The sequence below is a fragment of the Falco punctatus genome, assembly GCF_963210335.1.
Source record: "Falco punctatus genome assembly, chromosome: 5".
Lineage (NCBI taxonomy): Eukaryota > Metazoa > Chordata > Aves > Falconiformes > Falconidae > Falco > Falco punctatus.
The window spans coordinates 59,494,524-59,520,643 of NC_137584.1; the positions used below are offsets into that span (position 1 = coordinate 59,494,524).

The following is a 26,120-nucleotide window of genomic DNA, read 5'->3' on the forward strand; positions in this document are numbered from 1 at the left end:
CTCCTCTAACTGGCACTTTCCAAAAATCCACACAGGAACTGGTTTGGACTGGTTTTCGGAGGTGATGTAAACAAAGAAGTTTCCTTAGAAATGCGCAGAATTTTTGCCTAAGAAAGCCTCCTCTGTAAAGGTTAGACCACATAAAATCTGATGAGTGTCTCTCTGATGCGCCAGTGCTGTGCTTAGTAATGGCAAGAGGAAGCAGGGAGGAAACTTATTTAAAATAGTGTGGATATATATACACCCTCCCTTACACAATTATATTCTTTTCTGTATATATTCTTTATATGTTTTTATAGTATTTTACAGGCCTAGTGCTAGCTTTCCAGTTCTGTGCTAATCAGGGTCATCTGGAGTGCCTAAGAACTGGTTCCCAAATACTTAATAAATCATGTTGTATGAAAATGAATTTTTTAGGGTATCAGTGGGTGAGCCAGGCAATAATGAACTTGGATCCATTAGCAAGGGATTCCAGTTAAGGTCTTTTCAAGCACAGTGTTATAAAAACACAAATGAAGTTGCAGCCTTGACCAAAACAGACTCTTGTGTAACATTTCGTCTATACAGAAGTACATAGAACTTTAATGTTACAGAAATGATTACTAAGAAGTCATAAGATGCCAGAAAAAAAGCATTCAGGTGTCATTAGTTAAGTCCCTTTATGCATATGCCTGATAATGCAGCCTTTAATTACACAACCATTTACTGAAGCACAGGACAAATATTTTTTTTCTATTTTTTGTTTTCATATTTAGATCCAAAAATGCATCTTGTACATAGGAGGAACAATTACAAGAAAATATTCTGTCTGCCCTCAAGCTATAGTGTTGTAACGGCATGAATCTTTAGGGACCTTTACTGTTATCTTCTAAAGCACCTCCAGGAAGCATGTGCAAATACAATCTTTTATTGTTTGCAATAGAAAAGAATCTAGAGGTAAAATGAATGCTTTTAATAGAAGGAAACATTCCAAAAAAATTTCAGTCCTCCACCCCAAAATATGGGGACACTAGAGCTTTAAAAATAATTTAAATTATATTTTTGATTAGTCAAACCCCCTGAATCCAAGTCCCAAGATTTACATGGGAGTTCCATCCATAAGCCTAATTTTGAAAAGATTGTACCGAAATATGGGAAATAGCTATAACGAATGGAAATCCCAGACGGAAGTGGCTGAAATTACAAGAAAGATTCTTACATTATTAAGAGCCAGGCAAACCTGTGTCCCAAAATTTGCCTTTAATTAAATATTTTTACAAAATACAAGTAATAAACATAATTTCAATTGTTGTACTTACTCAAATTAATCTGAAAAAAAGAAATACTCTGAGAAATGATTCAACAAAGCATTCGCTAATGCTTAAGAGCACTGAAATTAAATTATGTCATGATTATGTGTACACACAAGCACAAATACACAACAAAATAGTTTTTTTCCAATTTGATATGTTTTTCCAATTTGATATTTGATGCATTAGTGCTTTCACAAGGGTCGATGACACACTGGACTGTGTGAGCTGGAGCCTGGCTAGTCAGTGGAGGTAAGGGATTAATTATCGCCCTGTACTCAGCTCTCATTAGACCACATCTATGCCTCCAGTTCTGGGCCTCCCAGTTAAGGAAAGACATCCATAAACTGTGGCAAGTTCAGTGTGGGGCAGCTGCAATGGTCACAGCTGAGGCAGTTGTCCCAGTGGGAGAGGCTGAGGGATGGGGCTGTCTCAGCCCAGGACAGCTGTCCTATGAGTTGGTCGTTTTGTGACATACAGAGACCTTGCAAGACTGAGCTGCTGCTGAAGGCTGTTTATGAAATAGGTGTTCTAATTATTATTACTATTAGCATCAATGAATAAGAGGTAACTATGCAATACTATGGCAACAGGGAAGAACAATAATAAAATATATCGATAGAAGTATATATAAGTATATAATTTCTGTCTAATGGAAGGTCCAATGATAATTCAATTGGGCTAATAATTTCTGATTTTTATGGCAAACTCATATTAGCAGTGAAATGGGTTGCCTTGCCTTTTTGGGAAATGTCTTGTATTACAACAGGCATTGTGAAGGAATGGGAAAAGGGTGATCTACCATATGGCTTTTCCCAAGTACTCTTCACTAATACATTGTCACTGGATCGTTGGAGTGAGGGACAGAAGACAATGAGATGATGAAATCCTAGGTCATGCATTAAATCACAGTGATTTTGACAGCTACTTGTGTGCCTCTGAATTAACACTAGCCTCTCTGGTCTTTTGCAGAAAGTGCCTCTGAATTCAGCCCATTTTGCCCAATAGGTTCCAGGTCCTTCAAAACTATTTCTTTCACCACTCATAGCTCATATCGGTCCCTCTTACCCCTTTTGACTTGTTAATAGGGCCGTACTGATAATGCAAATATTAAACACCACAGAATAAAGCCATCTCTATTTTAGCGTATGGATAAATAATGAGATTTTATAATGTAATGTCCCCCCATAATTTAATTCACTGTAGCTGGAAGACAAGGTATTTGAGACAGCTAAATAGGCAAATAGTGCTGGACCATACAAATCCAGGGTATACTGGAAACCCACATAGGCTGAAAAAATTAGCAAGTTAAATGGCATATTTATGTTCGACACAGGGGCTGTCTACCCTGATTTCTGGAGGTACGGTTACAGATATACCTGAGTTAACTTTAAACTAGGTGTCTCCAATACAGCTGTCAAGTATTTACTTTGCTGTATGGGCTTACAGCAGCCCAGGGTGAAGCCAGTACTGCGGGCAGTCTGACTGCCACCAGCAGCTGTCAAACCTAAATCTCAGTTCAGGTGGATGAGACACTGTCTGGCTACTGCAACTAAATCTAATTTTAAATTGTACAACATGTAACTCATGAAACATTGTCTCGCTGCTATGTAGGCATTTCCATTCAGTGTTGGAAGGGTTACATCCAGCGCAGGGTTAGGTGCTGCAGTGAGCAGCATGTGCGTGGCTGGTGCCAGCTGGGAAAGACCGGGCAAACTCAGTCAAGCCTCTTCCCCTGCACAGGTAATTGAGGTGGTTTATAATGAGTGCAGGTGCCTCCAGAGTTCATTAATTGCTGGCATTTCCCTAAATTATTGTTTTGCACCTGGAAACCTGTACTACTCTCCAGATCAAGCCTTCCACCCTCCTTTTTTTTTTTTTTTTTCTTTAGCGTTCCTTCAAGAAGAATTAAGTTATAGCCATTCAAGGTTATTTTACTTCTGAATAAAATCATCTACACAGAAAGATTTAATGTTCTCTGACTAATGCACTCTAACTTCATTGTATTAGTTCATTTATCTTAACTTTCCTGAGTGTCGCTCTGTAGACAAGCACTTAGTCAGTTAGCTGGAGCAAACAATCTCTGCTTCATGCTTGCTGCACTCATCACCTAGCTTTATACTAAGCAGCAAACTTACTCGTCTGGAAACTATTTTTACTTCCCTTAGGTATGGAATTAGTGCCTCCTTATTACATCTTTTTGCACTTGCTTTTTTGGGGTGGGGATTGTGTCTGTCTCAAACACTTTTATGAAGAAAACCAAATGACATCCCCCTTCACTATGCCTTCCACTTGATACAAATCAAATATACCATTAGATCTTGAAATTTGGAAAAATCTCTCTCATATATGCTATGTTTCTTGTTTTCGATTTTATGTGAAGTAGATAGCAATATCCTTATATGATTAAGTTCAGAATACATTGTTAAATTACCTTAAAATTTTCTATTATAAGCTCCTATTTCAGATTATTTATAAATTTACCGCACTCTAGTCACTGAGGATGAAATTTTTCATGCTCATCTTTTTGCCTCAGGCTGAATTTTCATTCAAAGTCATATAAAAATGTTTCAGCAATCTCCAAAATCTAGGTTAGTGAAAATTAGGTTGGGGTGTTGTATTTTTTCCAGTGCTAATAACAGTTCATTCTGAGCTTATGCTTTTCTGGCATTTGCAAGGAAGTCCAAGAAAATTTCTTTAAGTTTTGGCAAAATTTTAGCTTACACAATTGTCATAAAACTAGTTTTATGTTACTCTTCTTATTTTTTCTGGATGAATCCAGCGTGTTGCTAAAAACAGAAAACAGGTGATCTTTTAATTACAAAGTGTGTCATAGAGCAAATAAAATGGTTGAATTAAAACTGAATGAGCAGTTTTAGTTCCAGCATTTTTCAGCTGAAGAGTGCTTTATTTAGCAACCTTAAAAACATTTTTATGTGCTTTCTCTTTGTTTTTTTATGTGTGAAATAAAATCTTATTAACTTTAATTTGTTTCACAGAAACATGGCAGCATGGTCAGCCTGGCTTATTTCTAAAACCTAAGGCTTTCACCTAAGCACTGTGGGCTTGAAAAAGGGCACTTATTAAGCTCTTTACAAAGAAATAGATATCCAAGTGACTAAATCTGGAAAAGATCTGTAGCCAGTGAAGTATTTTCTATGACAGGGCTTTTAGGACTGCATAGGAAGCTGAACATAGAACAGTTAATATGCAAAAGAAAAATAATATTTAAGTTTGTCACATCAAAAGCTTCAGTGGACTTTGGTGGTCCTGCTGCACTGTGATTGAAATGTCAAAAATGGTCAGTCACCACAGCCCACAGCCCTGAAACATATACCCTTTAATTTTTGGCAACATCTGACCTTCCCGGGTAAGGTTCCGTAAGAGGTAATATATTAAATGTTACAATCTGAGTTTAGCAAGCACTGAGGCTGTGGGGATATCAATACACAGGACAGGGTTCTTGAACTAACCAGAGGTCGCCTTCAGCCTATCCCTAAGAAAAGAAAAATAGCTTATGCTTATGCCAGCCTGATCTCTGCTTATCCACATTCCAGGCCCCCTGCCCAGATACATCAAGTTACTTTTATTTCTCAAGAAGGAGCCAACTGATCTTTTCTCTATGTTTGTAGCTTGGAGTCCACACAAATATTTCCTTGCATTTTAGTGCTTTATACAATTTTGGCACTGTGATTAGATTTGTCTTAGATTTTTCTCTCCACTTTAAGCTCTGCTCACACTCAGTACAGTTAGTATCATTCAAAGTTCATCTTGGGTTTTTTCCGAAGCATGAAATAGGGAAATGCTATGGAGAAACTAGAATAAATTAATTTTAAGAAACACAACTGTTTCCCTTAAACAAGTACAATGTTCTGTGGCTAAAAACAAGCCTTCTGATTGCCAGTCTGATCCTCATAGTTCAGCTATATTTTTTGGCATAAAGATGACAAGGGGGTTTGTTCAATGTGCAGAAGCTCGTGTTTCACTGCTGTTGACCATTACAGAGCCGTTGTGTGCAAAACTGTGCTATTGCCCCATCCAAAACTGACAACATGCTAGCTCAAAGTGTTTTGCACAGAGCTAGCAACTGCTAATAGAAATGCAAGATGTAAAAGCATGCTACAGTTTCTGCAAAAATAGTTAATCTAAGTTCTACAGGTATAGGGAGAGAGGAGACTGCTTTTCCTTGGTATGCTATAGATGCCCTAAAGCAACTGAGTGAGTCACAGTCTGTAATTCATTCAATAATACATTGCTGGTGCTGCTTCGTTCTTCACAGCCTGTTTTTTTAGTGTAAATTGGCTGTCCACATTCCTTAAAGGCTTTGAAAAATCTCCCTTCATTCTCTTTCCACTGTATTGCTAATTGTTATCAAAAATAATTTACCTGTTATGACTGGAAATGTATTTGGATAATGCAAACACATGCAAGACATAATGAAATTACTGAATGATTGGAATGATTTTTCTTTAAGACATGGGCCTATTTTTTAATAAGGAAATATTTAACCAAGAAAAAAAAATGCTTGCACCTCTGTGAAATGACATTTACTCCAAAGCTGGTAAAATGAATGTATACAAAAATATTACTATGCTTGTGTATAAAGCTCACAGTTGTCTTCTAGTTAGAGCTGTATTTTCTGCGGTTTCCTCGTTGACGGAAACGGGGGTATTGCAAACAAAATATTTTTTTCCCTGAAGCTGAAAAACTCTAGTCTTTTAGTAGTACAGGTTGACAAGGAACATTTTTGTCTATTTAAATCATTAGGATGTGGAATACAACCATGCAGAAAAACACAGTCTGAAGGTTATGGTGGCAATAGAGTACATAAGGATTCATATTTTCCTGCTTCTAGCTGGATGTGCCATCGGTTGTGTTTTGAACAGCTGCTCTTCCTGAAGTTACACTCTGATTAAAGGAGAGGTTCTCTTGTTAATCCATCCTGTGGCTGAAGTAACAGCTAAAAATAAAGAAAAAAGAACATGGAAAGTAATATGCTAGCCATTTTTTGTTAAGAATAGAAAGCAATGCTGTCGAGGTCTGAAAATAATTTCCTCTGTCAGAAATCTTAGTCAGGGTGCTTGCATAATGGGACCAAAATACATCCTACAGATTAGATTAAGGTTGCTGAATAATCATTTATTTTGCAAAAATATGGTCTAATAACTGACGGTTTATTCAAGGAAAAATATTTCGCTTGGGTCTGGAATTAAATATCGACATTAGAAGGTCTGTACATCATCTAGTACCTGTGTCTCAGAGATAAAATCCATTATGTGAATTTACAAATATTTTTCCTCGATCACTTTGGTGAAATAATAAGTGTACATAATACCTCCAGATTACAGGTTTATTGTTTGTTTGTTTAATTATTTCTAGTAATACATAGAGAGAAACCTGAAAAACAAGAAAAAACTGAGAGGAAGGAACCCCTTAAAGGTATGTATTCAGCATTTTATATTCTTTGTCTTTTTACTAGTGGTTCAAAACAGTCTAACCTATTGACTCTTAGACCCTTCCTGCAAATCCCAATTATGTTTAAGGATGGAGGAGTTGTGAAACCCAGCTGGAAGGAGAATGAGTATTTTAAAAGCACTTTGAATTCATCACTCTGCAGAAAGGCTAAAATTATATTCAGATATTAATTAATGAGTTTTTACTGTACTATTAACTTGCATAAATGATTCCCAGAGCATAAATAGGTGGTGGTGGGGGGTATTCTTCTTGAATAAATCCAAGCATAATATTTTTCTTTGGGAATATTTCGGAGCAAAATGTTATGAGTATATTATAACATACAAGGCACAGCCCCTGGAGGCATTCTGCTTCAGAGTCCTGCCTTAGAAAACAGTTTTCCCCAGACTCCTTTCAGATACAGTAGGGAGAGGGTGTGAGAGAGGATTTACTAAGTTGCTGGTGGTGTATGCCAACAAAAAATTACGGATTGACTGGTTGAAGGAGTCAGAATCAGGATACTGCTTCCTCTCCACCCACAACTCATGGGTTAACTCTGGGCTCCAAGAGCCACCATCTAGTGTGCCTCTTGTGAGGGATTTTTTGGCAAAATGGAATTTTGTCGGAACATACCTACTTTTCAAAACACTTTAGGCTTTCTGAGAACATGTCATTTACATAAAAATGTGATTAATGAAGTCTCAGGCTTGAGGAAGAAACCCATTCTGGAAGGGTAAATAGGTCAATGGAAATAATAAATCACCCAAAAAGCAGAAGACCCAATATCCAGCCACAGCTGATTTATTTCAGACCAAGAACACAAGTCTCACAACCCAGGTGAACATGCACCTGCCTGAAATCTCTGCTTGACTAGGCCTTTCTAATGGTCTCTGATTGGAGCTTTACCATTTTATATAAATAATTCAAAATACAGAGTTAACAAGACTGACTCTAGAGGTTAATGGCAGGCACGTTAAGTTCAGGTTTCTGTTAGAATGAATATTTATTACTAGAAAATGGAATGGTGGTAACAGGAGAAACTTTTTTCTGAAATCTGGAAAAATGACAGAGCAAAGCCTAATGTCCCATCTTAAAACATGAATGTGTCATTAAGGCTTCTCCTGTTATGTTGTGGAAAGCTTGAGAAACTCTGATTTGGTTTGATAGGAGAACATCGTTTGGACTTGATCTCAGAGTTCTTTTCTAACATAAATGATTCTGTGATTCTATGATTCTAATATTTAATGGTTTAAAAAGTTTCTTAGAACATGAAAAAATGATCCCAACCAATCTCAGATAGTCAATGAAGAATAATAATTATACTGCCTTAACTTGCTATAACTCCTACTAAGTCTATCTAAATGTATTGCTTAGTTTTGTTTAGCGAATTATTGCTACAATTGCTACTAAAACACTACTGTGTATAGAGATTGTTTGTATTCACAGTATTAATAAACATTTTTTTCAGGCTGTACATTATATTTTAAACCTATGACTATGGATACATTTCTTTCTGAGGCCCATTTCACTATAGCATGACTGGGAGACTCCAAGGTTTCACCATGGCCCTGTATTTTAGCCACTTATTTTCTACTTTAAATACATTCTCTTTTCAAGATTTAGATAACAGAGAGATGAAGGAACATCCTAGTCTAATTTCTAATCAACTTCTGTGATGAATTTTAGGAAAGTTACCTAATGAAACGGGGGATGCCTAGCAGTGTCTCGGTCACTTAAAAATGACTCAGTTATGTCAGGAGTTCATTTTCATGTATTTCACCACTATAGTGCTAAAAAAATGTGAGAACCTGAACGTTCTCTACCTTTCTTCTTTTGCTTCCAGTTAGATATGGAATTTATGGTACTGTAGAATAACTTCTCCTTATTTTCTCATGTTTGTCAAAGGTAGTTTTACTAGACTTGGACAAAATCTCCACAGGAGTTAGGGTTGAAGCTAGCTTGCATTTTCACAACTGATTTTTCTGAAATGGTCTAAAATCTACATGCTTATTTCCCATTGTCTGGAAAACTGTCATGTAAAATCCTAAGAAAAACGAATGAAAAAAGTTATGTGCATTAGTGGATAGCATAATACAGTTTCCACTGACATAATATTAGTTTTTACTTTGCACATACTGGGAATCTAATTATGGCCCTGAGATCATCATTGCCAGGGACTGATCTCAGCTAGTGTCCATTACGGTCTATCTGTATCCATTACCAGCTATCCGTATCCATTACTGGTTACCCATTTCAAGCCAGCTGGCAAGTGACAGGCGTGTCATTTCTGTATGTGATGCTCTTATGCTCCAGGATTGATTCCAGGGCTTTTATGAGCCTCTGCCTGATAGAATATGGGGTGGCCCAGGTGATGTCCTTTTTCTAGTGCAGGCAGCAGCAGTCACTGTGAGAGCTCTGCCTTAGTCCTTGACAGTTTTCTGAAAACGTCTCTTCAGGAATGGACAGACAATTTTAAGTGGTGATGTTACTGTAGTAAACAGCTAAGGCATGTTACTATGGCTTGGATGGTAAGGTGTGACTTGTTAGCCAGGGTAGTCTGCTCACACCCATGTAGTATGGTGTGTGCTGTGCACATATGCACGGGATAGCTCAGGAGTAACGCAGCTGGCCGTTTAGCCTCCTAAGGCTTATCATGGTAGAATTATTTTTTATTCTTAAAGTTTTTCCACAGTTTGTTTGTTTGTTTGTTTTTTAATATATATAAACACATTTCTTCTTTCTTAGTGACACATAAAGACAAACTGGAAAGACAAGAAAAACCTGAAAAAAAGGAAAGGCATACAGGTAATGATTTAATGTCAGAATTTATTTTACATTTTGAGGTACCCCAGAACTAACTGTCTACTCAACTTCCATTTATGTATCCCCTTGATTAGAAAAAATGTTATAGAACTTTACAAATTAAAATCATGAGATCATATAAAGGTTTGCAGACATACAGACTGAGTAGCATTTTGTATTCCTTCTGCATGCTTGGTTTTTTTTTTTTTCCTGAGGAAGGGGGATAATTTATTTTATACTCTGGATTAGCATAATCTCCCAGTATTTCTGACACTCACAGTTAAGTATGGTTGCTAAGAGAATATGGCCATCCAGGAAAAACATCTGACAACCTTGTAATAAGGCAGGTCATGTAAAAAAAAAAATGTTTTAAATACAATACTGAGTAGGGATGTTGCATAGGCATTGAATAGTAGGACTGGTTCTTTAATTACTTGCCATAAATAGGTATGTAGCACTACTTAATCTTCTACAATTCTTACTTTCTTTTGAAACACCAACACAAGGCAGGAGACTCCATAGCAATGCTCATGCATACTTTTTTGTGTTCTTAGTATAAAGTCATATGCTGGAGTCAAATAGGCAGCTGGTCCCTGTAGGGTATCTCAGGAGGTACGAACACATGTAAATATCAGTTCTGTACACCCATGGACAAGCTACTGTGTAAACATTAATCACAAAAAACTAGTATTTCAGAGCCCACATAGGAAGATATTCCAGACTACCCATCACTCAGTGACTCTTGCACAACTCAGGTGAATTCTGCAGCCTGAGCCAGAAATGTAGTCACTACAGTGTACTTTATTTCAATTTGTAAAGTGGAAATTAAAAGCAAACATGAAGCCCCAAAGAGCATTAGTTATAATGCCATTGCAATTAGATTTGTAATTAATTATAGTGTTTAATCATTCATAGCTGGAAACAGTTAGTTGTTATGTGGAGTTCAGAAAATCCTTCAGAAATGAACCAAAGTAATAAACATAAACCATAATAAACCAGTAAACGACAGTATAAACAAAAAAACCCAAAATGAACAAGTAAACAACACAAATAAGCATGACTCTTCTTGACAAACTTCTTTCATGGGATTACAGTTGTGCCAGAAAGGCAAATCCTTCCCCAGCTGATGGCAAAGACCTCAAGGATGTTAAAGGAGTTTTTGAAAGTTCGAATCATATGTTTTGGCATCAACAGCAGAGAGCAGCAGATTAATTAATCTTTCTGGTTCTTTGCATAGGTAGTCATGGTGCCTAGTTGTGTTTCCTGATTTTTTTTCTCCTTTTTGTCACATAAAATGAAACATTTATTTTTTTAATAACCATTACTGTTGGTTTTTATTTCTAGCTATTCACAAAGAGAAACCTGAAAAGCCACAAAAACATGAAAAGAAAACACCATCTAAAGGTAATACAGATTATTATTAGATGTTGTACACTTTTAGATTTTCAGTGCATATATAGTTTGGAAGATTGTGTAGAAGAGTGTTTAAGTATAAAACTTTTAAAATCCACTCTGTGCATTTTTTGGGTGCTCTCACTTTTGCTTGAGAAGATCTTTATCAGCCCCTGACTGAGGTCTTGCTCAGCATATATTTCTTGCTCGGTTCTCTTGTTCTGATGCACAGAGGTCATTATGAATCATTCTCATGCAGTTAAAGAAATAAGCCTATGACTATTATATTTGCATTCCATGATGTCTTTTCCTCCACAATTCGGATTCAGTAATTTGTCTGCAAAGAAGACTTTCTCTTGTGTATCTGTTTTCAGCCTGATGCAGACCTAATGCAACAGTGTTTACTGTCTCAGTCTGGCTCTTCTATCACATCCAAAAATAGATTTTCATTTTCTTGTCTTTTTATTTTTTTTTTTTGCAATAACATTTTCATCTCGATACATGATTTGTACTGTCCTCATGGCAGAAGTGGCTTTGGTTAAGATTTACATATCTACTAATTGGCATGTATATTCTGAAGAAATATCATGTAGGAGAGGTGATTTTCAGTATTCTTTTGACTGATAATCCCATCTTTAGCCATGATTTGCACAGGGGGATTTAAAAATCCAGTTAGCTTGTCTTGTTATGTAATTTTTTAAGACTGACATTTATTATGGCTTGGCATTTGAATGTTTTTTCTCTGAGGATTTTTTTTTGTTTGGTTTTGTTGTGTTTGGGGTTTTTTCACATGCATTATTTCTATAATGAAGTTAGGCTTCAGTCTTTGCCTCTTTTTACTTTTATTCAGTTAAATCTTGAAAAAAAGATATTTTTTAATTTATCTTAGTATCAGTCTGTTATCACGTTCGGATTAATCCCATGATGATGGAACACATGAATTAACCAGGTTTAATTTGAATCTGTTTAGACAATATAGATTCAAACGTACAAATCAGTCTTTATTGAACTCAGTTTTACTCTAAGGAAAAACGTAAAGCAGAAAGTAGGAGTGAAGAAAGAGAAAAAGTGGAATGAAAACTTAAAGCCTTAAAAGATTTTGAAAGGTAACCATTGTTGAGTCTCTCTTTTAAAGTGAAGTTATGTCATTTTTTTCTACTGTCATTGTATAACTTGAAAGTGTAGGATTTTTTTTTATTAAACTGAAATCACACTGAAGTAATCCAGAGAAAATAAATGGCCGCAAAGTCTGTGTAATTTGAAAAGCAAATAACTTCCAAGTATCACTGAAAAATTCCTAATGAGAAGCCAGCCTGTTTACACGTTTATCTTCTGGTAGCTAACCAAATAATCACTTAGAGCTTTAATGTGTTTAATAGCAGCCATGACTCCACTCACTGGCTGGAAAATTCTATGAAAAATTTGACCACTGCGTAGCTAGGGAGATTTGCTGCTGCAGTGTGACATATAGACATACCACCCTCTCTTAAATAGTTCCCATGCCATGCAAGTCCCTGTGGGTGGACTCAGTGCACTACAGGGCACGTCTTGCCCTCAGCGCTCCCAAAGGCACATATCTATCTGCCAGCAGTGTGCTGCTGAGCTCTCCATTGCCAGGCTCACCTCCCTCCTGTCTGGGGTTTGCTCTAAAATGGATCGGCTGCCAGCAGTGCTGTGTCAACCACTGCAGTCCCTAGGAAATGAGGATGCTCAGGTCCAGTTGTGCTGAAAATCAGGCAGCTACTTCCCCTCACAGTCAGCAGGTTTTCTCTATGCTCGATAAAAAGACTTAGGTTTCTTCCTCTCTCCCTGTTAAAGGCTCCAGAAAGCTTCAGTGATATTAATGCTATTTATACGTATCATCTAAGAAACGGCTATCTTAAAAAAAAGCAAAACAAGTCTAAATTTCAATCATGGCTCATACAGGCAGCAATTCCAGCCTGGAATTCAGTTAGAGAAATGTTACTATTATGTAGTTATCACTTGAAAGAAGTGTAATTAACTCTCAAGGCTGTTTTGTTCCAGCAATGTGTCTGGACAGCAACCAAGACAGGCAAGATAGAAGTCTCTGCATAAAATTCTGACAGCCTTTCTGGGACAAGGCAGCGCGTGTTTACACAGTGTATACTGTGCAGACATGAACTCACTTGAGCTAGGCTCTGAAGTGAGCACCAGGCTTGTGGCTGTGTTTGTGTGACAGTGAGCCCAAGCTAAGAAAAATGCTTTTTTGTAAGACAAATGTAGCTGCATGGCTTCCTGTTGGCTGGAGCACAGGAAGATCAAGCTCGTGTCTGCTCGGAGCTTGAGCTGAGCAACTTTATGTCATCTGAAATACACAGTATAAACATTCCCTACAAAGCTTCAGATCTGTGTGACTGGCTTGTCTTCTGGTTAGGTGAGTCTCAGCAGCAGTTTTGAAGCTTTTTACCCCAGCGTGTGAACCTAAGAAAAGAAGCAAGAATTTTGCAAACTGAAAAACATGAATCATGAAGAAATGTGAAACCTCCAGGGATGTTGTTATGTTTTTAAAAATATTTTTTCATTCTTTGTGAGTTTCTCTTTTTTTCCCCTAATATACAATTGTACTAATTTCTAGTAATTCAAAAGGACAAACCTGAAAGACATGAAAAAGCTGAAAAGAAACCTCCTCCCAAAGGTATTTATTTATTTATTTATACTACATTTTTTACCAGAATTCACATTAAAATTCATAAACTTTATTTTATTGGAGCAGGTAATATAATGTGTATGAAAAATCAGATACATGACACTATAATGAAATTAAAACATAATTTGTATTAAATTGTCTTTAGAACTTTCAGAGTTTAGATCTATGCATGATCTCTTTTAAATCCTGTTGAAAATTCAAAGATGAGAATTAAAGGTATGAACCACCATTCCCCTGAAAAGAAAATAGGCTGATCTGTAAATGATCCGACATACACACTTTCACTACAACTGGTTAAGGAAATTCTTTCTTCACTAGCCCCCTAGACTTGGTCATGTTGTGGCTTTGTTGGGAAGTAGGAATGCCCTTATATAAATATCTGTATTCTGTTTTAGAATAGGTAGAACTATTCAGTTTACATATTGATAAAATCAGTCTAGTCACCCAGTGGTTTACTGGAAATACAAGTCTAGAGCTTTACAGAAGACAGATTTTGTAGCATACAAGTTTTGCTTCAAGGATGGAAACAGAGCTATGAAGAACACAGTAGTATGAACATCACACTAAACAGATTAAACCATATTCAGTGGCATTTTAAACTACTGTTGGACTTTCCACTGAAGTGAATGAGAAACACCCACATTACCAGCATCTGTGTCTCAGATGAGAAAAAGCTGCTCATACATATGAGCAGAAGGAATACTCCTGGTCTCACCAAACTGTGTAGCTTCATCCACTGGTATGTACAATTTGGTAATTCTCCTTGGAAACCTTCTCACTCTGCCGCAGGACACATCATGAGTTGGCCTGTCTCAGACCAGTCTTTCAACCTGGGGAACTGGTGTAGAGAGAGAGACTCAAGAACTCAAGACTTCTTGGGCAGAGACCTAGAATCAGCAAATAAAAGCAACCTTCATAAATAGCCACACTTTAAATCAACTACTTTTATAGCTTGCGACAGTTTAGTTCTCACCTCTGAAGTCTAAAGTTACTCAGATTTATCCTGGAAGTATGTTCCATATTTGTTTGCTCAATGACCAACATTTGTCTCCCTAGTTTATACCATAAAAGCTATCATATTGTCATTAGAAATATTTAGTATTATTTGCCATAGCCCACTATATTAAATATCCGTCAAACATTTGGTGCAGGACTGAAGACAAAACATGCTTGCATCTCATAATTCTGTCTAAATCAATCTGATTTTGGGGGATTACAGTTTTCATCAGATCTGAGCAAAGAGTTAATAACGAATAAATACTCATTAGTATTAGCACAAAGTAAAATAAATGTTATTAAGTATTGCTGGGCAGGGGAAGAATGACACTGAAAGCTTTTTCTTTATTACCTGCAGAGGAGAAGAAAGTAAAGAGCACTAAAGTGGAAGCAAAAGTTAAAAAGGAAGTGAAGGATGGAAAAGGAGACACAAAGACAGCTGAGAAGGTCAAGCAGATGGAGACTAAAACAACAGAAGTTGGGCTAATAAAGGCCAAACCGAAAGTTAAGGAGGAAAAAGCTCTTCAGACTGTAACTAAATCGGAAAAGAAAGGTAAACAAATCCAGGAGGAAACAGATGAAGATCTTAAAAACGTAGCAGGGAAAAAGCAGAGAGAATGGAGTTAAAGATGGCAAGGACCAAAGTTCACCGATGAAAAGCAAAAGTGCAGTACAAATAAATCCCAGATGAATCTCACACTGCTAGGAAGAGACTATCAAGAATAAAAGACGTTTAATCTATAGAATATTCTAACTGTCATGGCTAAAGATTCATTTTGGTTTAAATCCTTCTTTACCAAGGACCAATTTCTCTTCAGATATGCCTGAGTCTTCATAGATTTGCACAGTAGCATCTGATGTAGTGCACTGTATTTTGGAAAATACATTGTCCAATGACTTGTTGGGAATTTTGTTTTATTTCCACATCTGCATATGTCCTCTATAACAATAAGGAAAGTAGGAGCAGAGGAAAGGGAAAGTAGTAATTTGTCTTGCATCAGATTATATGAGGCATTGTCATGTTGTCAGGTATTGCATGACACAGTGATAAGCCCACCTGACATAATTTGATTGGAACACCCTGCAAATTTCTCCTAAGAAGGAATGAAATGCCATAATGGCATTTGCCCTGGCGGAAGAAAGAAATTAAATGATAAAACAAAGAATCAACGTGCATCAACACCAAACCGAGGTATTAGCTATATGCTCCTCTTTGACAGAGCCAGCCTGGGTTCTTCCACTCCCAAATTGCTCTGACCAGTTCCCTCATTTCCCTGTGGCTCTTCCATGGTGTTAGGTACAATTTTGTACGAGTGAAGGCAACAGGACCTGGATCTCTGTACAAACTGCCACGCTGCAGGCACAGGATGATTCTGACATTAATAGAGGCAGTTCAGTGTTGCGTGGCGCCCCTATTTGATCCTTTCAGCTGATAACCACCGACAAATTGTTATGCCTGAGCATCAAAGCAGCCATCCCTGCCTGCATACCTGAATCTGCCTGAGCAGATTCTCTCAGAATTTCATAACCATTAGCTTTGGACTCCTTAGGAGTTGCCTAAATTGTATGTTTCTGGAAATCTGGGAGATTCTGAGATATAGACCCCTTTCTGACATGCATAGTGTGCTGAACTAGTATTTTTTTAACATTTATTTGTATTCTAGTTAATACTGGTTTTTACTTGAAATATTGGAGCCTTTGAAGCATAAAATCAAAGTAGTGTTTTCCATGCTGATTTCTGTGACAAAGGGGAAAGTTCAGCAAATTTTTGAGCTCCTCTTAGGAGGTACAGATTTTTTTCAGTTTTTGTTTGCTCTGACAGAGTTTCAGTGCACAGTGGGATCCACTCCATACTGTTCAGGATAAGGCTCTCAAAATGCAATGGTGTGCAGATGAGGCACTTCACTCCCTGATAGCAAAGTATTTTAAGTAAGTAGGGGTCAAAGATTATAAAGAACAATAGAGTGGTGTTGGGTATTTCTTTCTTGGTTTGGTTTTTGTGGGATTTTTCCCCCTTTAGCTGATAAATATTAGCAAAATGATCCATCTCAACATCAAACATTAACAAATCACTTTGTAAGTTTGCTTTAGTGTATGACCCCAGTGACTGTGCACTGAACCCTGGCAGGTGAAAGTGGGAATGAGCAGCTGGAGTGGAGGAAGGAAGGAGCCTCTTCAACTGCCCTTATCACTGCAGATAGGGTTACACATGTCCAGTGAAAACTGCCTTTTCTACTTTCATCCTTCCTTTTTACACCGTAAGCTGCTGCTGCCCAGCTGGATACTCTCAGAAAATTCAGTGCTATATTTCAGTCCCACTGTGACCCAAGGTGAACATAATTTTGAAGTCATTGCAGTTTTACCAAGATTTCCTGATCCTGCAGTCCTTACTTTTCCTTGCTCAAGGGAGTAATTCTGACAGCTTTTCAGCCACAATGTGGAAAATATAACAGTAATCACAGCAGAGTTGTTATGATTTCCCTGCTGTTGCATTACTCCTTACTCAAATTAAAATCAAGAAAGATAGGTCATCTCCCAGGGTAAATCACATGAGGTCCAATGATAGAAATATCTATGACTGTTTTTCTCAGTAAGAATTTAGTCCCAGACTTTGACAGGATTTATTACTACTCAGATAAATGTTTGTGCCACTATTACAGAGTTAGAAGGTGAAAACTATAGTGTAAAATTCTATTTTTAACAATAGAGTTTAAATTAAAATGAATTTTTAGCCATGAAGAGACATTTGGAAAATCATATTCATTTAAAATTCCTAGGTACCAATCTTTGATGATTGGCAGAATTCCCATGGACTTCAATGGGATGTTTCAGTGCACCTTACTATTTCATATACAGTAAAATGTTATTTTTTTAATTCGGATTTTAACATTCTGCCTTCAATTTTTGTATATATAAATCCCTGTTTTGAGGGGTTGAGTTACTAAAGAAATCCTCTGAGGAGAAAATTAATACAAAGGTTTTGTTCTCAGGTAAAATGAAGATTAAGGCTTTTTTTTTAATTAAGTTCATTCAAAGTACTTTAAAAAAATATCCTCAAACAAACAAAAATACAAAATATCATACCAAATAAACAAACAAAAAGAACCACAACAACCAACAACTCAAACACACACAGTCAATTTTCAATTTTAATCCTGGTCTATACTACTGTGTTTGAAGAATGAATTATTTTAATATCAATGAGATCATGTGAGCTGCTAAGCCTTAGGCTATGTCTGTCATAACCTAAGTAGAACCAGCACAGGTTTGCACTGTGTCCTGTGACTGTCCGTACAGCTTATGTCTCCTGACATAGTTTTGGCCCGTGCCATCTAGCAGTCTTTTGTACAGTGCCCCAAAATGGTCCAGGGGTTCTTTCCAGAGGGCAGCATGGATGAAGGCAGCTTGTTTTGGCAAAAGAAGGGTAAGGAAAACTTGGCTTTGCGGGCAAAAGCTGTGTCCTGACATTCACTTTCTGGGCTAAAGAATTGATATCAGTCCATTTTATTTTTTAATACTGACTCAGGCCCTTTTTGCAACTGCATTGAAGCTAGTGCAAACACTTTGCTGACCTCAGTGGCTTTAGATGGGCTTACTGAGAATACAGATTTGTACATACTTGTTTTTTCACAGATATGCTGCTACTTTTTTTTCAGAAAATTAGCACATAGACTTAGGGCAGATTGCAGTGAAAGTCTTTAGATTCCTGAAGAATGGAATCCAAAGCTGGAGCCAGTCATAATGATAAATTTGAATTCCTAAATATGAAAGTAGATACTATCATGAATAGTCATTAAAGGTTTTAAAAGCAGTGTTCATAGCCACAGCCCTGCGTCTATCCTGAAAGGTTTACCCCAGGTTCTACAATGCTGACTAGTACTACCCTCACCACCCCTGTAACAGCAACTAGATGCATGGACTCTCCTGGTTTCAAATTGGTTGCCAGCCAGGGTTAAACCATGACACTATCTTATCAAGTAGTAAAAACAACTAGATATTTGCTGAGCTTGTAAATCCTTTCCTAATTTCTATAACTGCATAGGAAAACATGACTTGAAAGCTGCCGTTGCCCACCCAGAACTTCCATGGCAGTCACCATAACAGAGCAGCAATCACATAAATGCCTCAGCACCAACTAATACTGATGCTCCATGAAATATGTAAGAAAACAAACAATACAATGAGAGTTATATACTTGGAAACAGCATTTTGCATTTAAATATGTGATGCCATTTTAACAATCTTAAGTATTCCAAAGTCTGCATAACTTTGTTTTGAAGTTGTCAAAAAGAAAGTAAGTGGCTTTGTAGGTGAGTAGGAAAGAAATGAAACAGGAGGTGGAGATGGGAAGAGGTGTAACTTCTGTAGTCTTGGAACTGTGCTAGAACAGTCTAGGATGGACAGATGAATACGCTTGACTCAAGAACAGTTGGGAGCTAACAGCTAAACAGAGCTGGCACTTAGTCATCAACGTTAACTTTCAAAGCTAATGGCCCTCAGAGTCCAGTGGGTCAATGTGCTTTTTTTCTGGCCAGCTGGAGAATCCAGCAATAATATTGCAATTCTTTTGCACTCAGTTGCAACTAGTAACTTTTCTTCACCATTCTTAATGTTAGAATTTTTTTTAAGGTCTTCAACTCTGCTTAGGTATAAGAGAAATCAATAGACAATCAACGTTTCTGAAATCAGTTTCATTTAGATTCAGAAGCCTTAATTTCTGAATAGAATAGTTTTAATATATATACACACACAGATTTAATATATTATATATATATATATGTAAAGATTAGTTTCTGGAAAACAATTCTATGGTGAAATGATAAAATTATATGGAAAATCTCATTGCTACAGAAGTGTAAGTACACAGAATTGTCTTTATATTCCCATTCACTAAATGTGTATATTGATTAAACCGTTAAAACAATATTAACAAAATGCTGTGATATAAATCTTTATTGAATTTTTCTATCACCTCACTGCGACTATTTGAAATGGATCTCCAAGGATGAGAAAAAGTCTTTGCAACCTGTGGCCAAGCCACAGTTTGCACAGTACTCCTGGCTGGGGTCAGGACATGTGCCAAAGCCAAGGCTGCACACTGCTGCCCCAGGGCATGCTGTGCCCTGCCCACCCAAGGGGTGGGTTGGTACCTCTGGGGTGCTGGTAGCTCTGGCGTTCTTGGCTGGGAGGCTTGAATTAGATCTGGACCATAAGCTGTCTCTTTAAGCACATGTGAATTACCTGAAGGCCAGGAAAAAATTCCCAAACATAAATAAGACTGTCCCTGAAATGTGTCTTTGCACTGCTAAGCTTTATCTTCACTGTTAAGTAGAAACATTTTAAATTTGCTTTCTTCATTACTCTTTTTTTTTTCCCCCTTTTTGCTCTGTTAGATCAATATGCATTCTGTCGCTATGTGATTGACATGTTTGCGCAAGGGGATTTTTATCCAGGTACTTTCCTACATCATTGAACTCTGTTCTAATATTCTTCTGTTCCCCTGAGAGTTTCTGCTTCTTCGTGTATTGAAAGTGTGTTTTGTATTGTTGAAAGGTCTCACGAGTGCAACTAAGAGTGTGCAAATAGTTTTAATAAAGCATAAAAGCTAATGGCTGTATTATTAAAGCTTTTAATTTTCTGTCTACAATGCATGAAATAAAATTAAGGTTATGTTAAAAGTAGGGTCAATGTAAGGCTATAGAAATTGCTAAAATTTTCTATGCTTTTTTTGGCTGAGATGCAAGAGAAAGGATCATATTGTTAATAGCCTATTGGGTTTTTTCCCCACAAATAACAAGCCTTAATGCCAGAATGCTTCAAAACTAGAGCTGCCTCTGTTGCTTTTAGTATATAAGCTATCTTAGCTGATCCATCACTTCTGTGCTTTACCTTCTGTCTTCCCACATCTCCATGCTCATCTGTTCTAACACAGACACTTAATTCTTAGCCAAAAAAAGTAGCTAGAGCTACTGATGATGACTAAGCATCATCTCATAATATTAAGTCAATCTACCCTGACCTTATTTAATAGACACTCTTCCTTTTGAACTTCTGAAATCTGGTGCAAGAGGACATTCTATAGAGAGGACATACTATAGAGAGGACATAATCCTAGGAATAAGCAATTATATTTATGAAAAGAGTCAAGGGTAGAATATTTAAGGATGCACTAAGCCTTAGAATCTTTTAGTCAGTTACGTGCTCAAGAAGCTCTCCACCAGTACTCCTATGAATTGAATGTGTTTTCTTATCTCTGCCTTGTGGCTTAGGTCCTCTCTTGACATGTCAGGTCCAGTCAGTAGCTGGGAAGTCCTAAGGATGTAGCTGAGAAACAGAGACTCAAAATGAGGAGGAGGGCACAGATTTTTGTGGAGGGAAAACGAGCCTGGGATTTTAGAGGGAGAGGGTTTATGTGGCTTACTCTTGAAGAGTGACACAGAGAGACAGGAGATTCCACTAAGAAAGAGCAAAGTATGGTATCACCTCTAGGACTTTTAAAGACAGCCAGTTATAAACAGAGGGAGTGGTCTAGGCTCAGCGTGGGAGAAAGGTTAGCAAATCCTTCCAGAGACCTTTAGTTACACTTTGATTTAAAAAATAACCCCCTGCACCAGATGTGATTCACCCAGTTTCTGGCTTTACAGATCTGTACCATTAATAAATCACAACGCAAAAACTTCCATGGAGATCGTCAAGATCTCTCTTATAGTTCTCCTGACATTTGCAAGCAGCTTTGACGTATGTCAGAGCCCTTTTTTCCAGATGGCTCCCTGGGCTGTTTGACACTTGTAAGGCAGAGCAGATATGCTGTGGGAAGGAAGTTTTGGAGAGAATTGCTTTTCTGTTTTGACCTTTCCAGCTACGAGGAAACTGGGAAGGCCATGAAGGGGAGCAGGGAGATGGAAAGGGAAGTCTGTAGTGACTCAAATTTCAGAATACAAAAGACATGTCTGCTTCTGCCTCCCAGTGTTTGCCTTGTGTCATTTCAGTGTGCTACAACACAGTTGTGCTAACAAATCACAGGTTAAACAGCTGAAAAAATTTTTAGTGGTCAGCTGGCCTTCCAGGTGAACAGCTAGGGTGAGAACCTGAGACCACAGAACTTGGAAATATGTCATAAAGCAGCTTAAATCATCTGATTTGTAGGTGAAAAGGAAGCGGACAGCCCCTTAAGTTAGTCTCCTAAAGCCCACCTGTGGCTCCACCTGTAAAGCAACTGCTTTTTGACCTGCTAAGTCATTTGTCAACACCTGAAGTTAAATGTGGTGAATGATTGTTGTTATGGAGCCTGATACCTTTTTGTGGGAGGTAAAATACAACATTGCCTTCAAAACATGCTTTAGTCAACCCACAAGCTGTGGAAGGCAATGCTGAAACATCCAGCCCGTGTCTCTGAGAAGGAAGGTAAACGCTAGGTATGCCCAGCTCAGTGCTCTTTGTAGCCATCATTGAGCAGAGTGCCAGAAACACTGCTCAGTTAGTGCTTGTTCCTGCCTTTCTCAGGCAACTTGCTCATTTCACAATGCCTTTTGTGAACTGAAATATTACTGTAATTCATTTTCTTGAATAGATAAATGTGGGGGAGACACCGGCACACCAAGTCCCTTTAATAACCTTAATAACAAATTAGCTTTAAAATCCGCTATATTTTATCCTTTTATCAGTTTATATATTTTATGGTAAATTACATTGTCCAAACAAAGAGATCTGAGTGCAATTCAGCTAAGGAAATTAATTACAGTCACCCTGACACCACAATATTTTCAAACCAGGAATCATTTCTATGAGTCCCAATATTGCCATTTATGAAGGAGAAAACCCACATTTTTCTCATAGAAAATTCCTTTATATGGGTGTATTTGCTTTCTATAGGGTTGTTTACACCATATATTAATTTCTGTTTTCTTGAGTTTATAAGAGCACTGTCCCACTCATCAGATTCCTTAGGCACAATATCTTAGTAATAACAATACCATTCAGTATTTATTCTTTGATAGTATTTTTTGGAATATTTGTATTATTTAAAAATTCTTATTAATTACTGGTAACATTAGATTTTTTTAGGTTTTTATACATTTTATGCAAGAATTTATAGCAAAGTAGGCTATTTAAGATGGCATTTTATAGTGATCAAATAATATAAAAGTTAAACTCTCATCCTTGGGTTTTATTAATTAGATAAACTTTTCAAAATATGTACTAATACATTTTGACAGACACCTGAACAGTCTATTGGAGTTCACTTAATGCCTTTATGTTGGTTTTAACAAATGAGGCTGAAATATTCAACCTCATTCACTAAAGGTTTTGTTGTGTCACTGGGTATGTAAACTACACAGAGAATTCATAGAAAGCCAGAGAAGGGAGAATTCTTGCTAAGCTGCTTCATGAAGCATTAACTGGTTTTCTTGTTTCTCTGGCCAGCATTTGTCCCTGTTACTGACTGATTTCATGCAAATTTTCCTGTAAATCACAATAATTATATCAATATCCATTACCTTCTAAGACTTCTAATACTTTTTACAAAAGAAAGGTATCTGAGGTTCTCAGCTCTCTACTACAGATGCCAGTGGAGTTCTAGCCATAAACTCAAGTAGGTTTTGCTAAACCAGAAATCCATCTCATTAGTATCATGACTGCAACAGAGACCTACCCTGAATTCTACTGAGACGTTTATAGATAACCCTCTTGAGATCTACTGTATACAGTATAAAAAATGGCTTTCTGACCTTATCTGATGAAGTATGGAGGTTGAGAATATTTTTTACTTTCTGTCTAACATGCATGTGATAAGTGACAGTTTCTCAAGAGGGACTGCTGAACTACTTTTCCTCCAAAGGATAGATTTTCTGAACTTATTTATCTCCAGCCTATAGTTTCTCAGACAAGTATGGGCAGTACAGCTCAGCATTAACAAATCACTCTTGCCCAAATTGCTTTGTACTCCTTTTGGCCCCCTGTAAAAGAAGAATTAATATGCATTTCTTCCAGGCTTTATTTTCCAACTTTTACTTCTAGAACTTTAAGACCAGAAGAGGACAGTTCTCTTTTTAAGAGATGCTGAGACACATTGATTCTGACTGGCACCTCGATTCTTCTACTGGCACTGCTATTTCTGAGTTCCAAGATAGCCTTTCTGATACAGAAGGCCACTAACTTTCATTTGTCTAGTTTCATGGATATAGTCTGTGCCGTGTATTTGATAACTTATTTGATATTCCTGATTTTTTTTCTGAGTAATATTTCTAGTGTTATTACTCATAATTTTTTTTTTATATATTTTATTGGTAGGAGAAAAGGTTCTATTTTCATAAAAACCTTTAACCTGATTTTCATAACTATTTTTTTGCCCTTAGAGAGTTTGAAATCCTCACCCATGTGGTTGGATTTCAGGGACACTGTTCGGTCACTCTTTGAAGCCTGTAGCACATGTTTCTCCAAGATAACTGGATCTACTGTGCTTTATTCCCCCTGTGCATACTCCTGTTTTAACACTCCTCCCCTGATTTCCCTGCAGTGTTTGCCAGCTTGCTTTACGTTTCCCAAACTACTTTGGCAGATCAAGGAATTCTTCAAACAGAATGCCTTTTTTTATTTGCAGCTACCTAAAGTGAATTCTTGCATGCCTGTCTTTTCGTACGCCCACCTCAGCATGTGGTTGTGGTTGCTACATAATGCTGAATTAAGAATGATAAGCATCTCTTGGGCATTTGGTCATAACATGGCACCCTTGTTTCTCACAGGCATACTGCATATTCATGGTCAGGTTTTGCTTTTATTTTCATCGATCGGAAGATTATTTTACATGCATAGTTTTTTTAGTGTGTTCTATTTTTAGATAATGTCTCATATTTCACAGTACACTGGACTTTCTACTGGATGATCTTTACAGTTACCTGACAACAAAGACAGTGGAAGCCCAGATGTGATATTACTGTCAATTTAGCCGTTGTAAAAACTTTGCACTGAAGCACCCAATTACCCTGTGAAGCTTATACCCCTACATGACTGTTTCAAATAATAGCTAGACTGCAAACAAATGTGGCCATACCATTTCCTTTCATCAATTTACCCTCATATGTTTACTGTATATTTCCATGCCAGGGTCCAAGTGTCTACAAAGTGATGTAGGTTATTTTTATAATCTTACACTGTTGAAAAAATATTTGCCTTGGAGAAATCCATCAGGATTTCTGGCACATTTACATGGCAAGAGTGTAACCTATACGGTAAAACAGTCATCCCACTTTCTCATTAAGGCATCATTGATGCCTCACCCTTTGCACATATGCTCATGAAAAAAGAAAACAAACTGTGACAAGAAATTCAGGCAAATTGCTGTGAGAGTACACAGGGAAGCCTACAGTCTACTTGGGCCTGCAAAGAAGTGGCAGACTGAATGTCCTTCATCTCTACAATGTTCTTCCAAGGCTTGTCTCTTCTGTTCCATTGTCAAGAAGTATTCCGTCAAAGAACAAGGATTATTATTACTCAGTGTGGTAAGAGAATTCCAAGACATTGTCAGTATGATACTTGCCAGTTAACATCTAAAGAGATTTATAGAGATACTGGTATAAAAGTGCATCAATACTGCAAGATCATGGAGTATATTAGTGCAAAAAGCCTGAGAGCATTAAGTGATATTAGCATATTAGATAAATAAGCATTAAGAAATTAAATATGCCTGTATTTGCTGTGGGTGGGCTGCAGCACTGGACTTAAATACTTGCCCTCTGCTGTTCAGATAACAAAATGCTTTAGGCTCTTGAACTATTTTTAAGTGTCACTCCTACTTGATTAAAGACTAGGATATGCCAACAACAGGGTGTAACTTACCTTGTTACAATATGGGGACAACTTTGATACCAGTGTAGTTTCTCTGGGGATATATTTGATGTGGTGCAATAAAAAAAAAAAAAAATCAGTCATAATGAATAAGGAAATAACATTATATATATATAAATATATATAAAATGTTTGGAGAAATTCAGCATGAAAAACTGTGGACCAAGTTACAAGCTTTCCCATTTGAGAAAGAACACTAGAGAATATTACTTTTTTCTATGGAGACTTGCTTTCTGATCCTACCTACTCAATAGCCCTCTCCCCTATAACAGAAAACAAGCAAACTAGATATTTGTTTTAGTGAAATACTAAATGGAGCGTTTGGGAGCTGTGAAACTTTTCTAGGTTTAGTTTTTAAACAGAAAATGTACCTAACAAGTCTTCTTCCTCTGAGGGCAGTATTGTACCCCAAAATTTGCAGAGGCTCATCTGGATTCGTCTTTGGAGTTGGCAGTTAATTGTTCATCAGTTCATAAAAAAACTTTTTCATGTGATGAAACACTTGTCGACGCATTCGTTTCTGCTGATGACATAAATGGAAATGATTGAATGACAGAAGCTTTTATTCCTCTAGTAATGTCCTGGGAGAGTTCCAAATGCTTTTCAAACAGTCTGATAGGAAAGAAGTAATGAAAAGCAATTTTAAATATATGTATGAGAAACTGAAAAATACG

The 26,120-nt window shown here is 37.1% G+C and overlaps 1 protein-coding gene across 12 annotated transcripts in view; it reads left to right on the top strand.

Moving 5' to 3' along the window:
- The window catches only part of TRDN (triadin), a 251,596-nt gene that overhangs the window by 69,403 nt on the left and 156,073 nt on the right, over positions 1–26,120 (top strand). For all 12 annotated transcript variants that reach the window (XM_080389939.1, XM_080389943.1, XM_080389945.1 and 9 more), the window contains 6 exons: positions 6,669–6,728; positions 9,489–9,548; positions 10,890–10,949; positions 13,534–13,593; positions 14,960–15,154; positions 19,995–20,054. In XM_080389939.1, the coding sequence (XP_080246065.1) occupies positions 6,669–6,728; positions 9,489–9,548; positions 10,890–10,949; positions 13,534–13,593; positions 14,960–15,154; positions 19,995–20,054 (495 nt within the window). The remainder of the gene's footprint in view (positions 1–6,668; positions 6,729–9,488; positions 9,549–10,889; positions 10,950–13,533; positions 13,594–14,959; positions 15,155–19,994; positions 20,055–26,120) is intronic.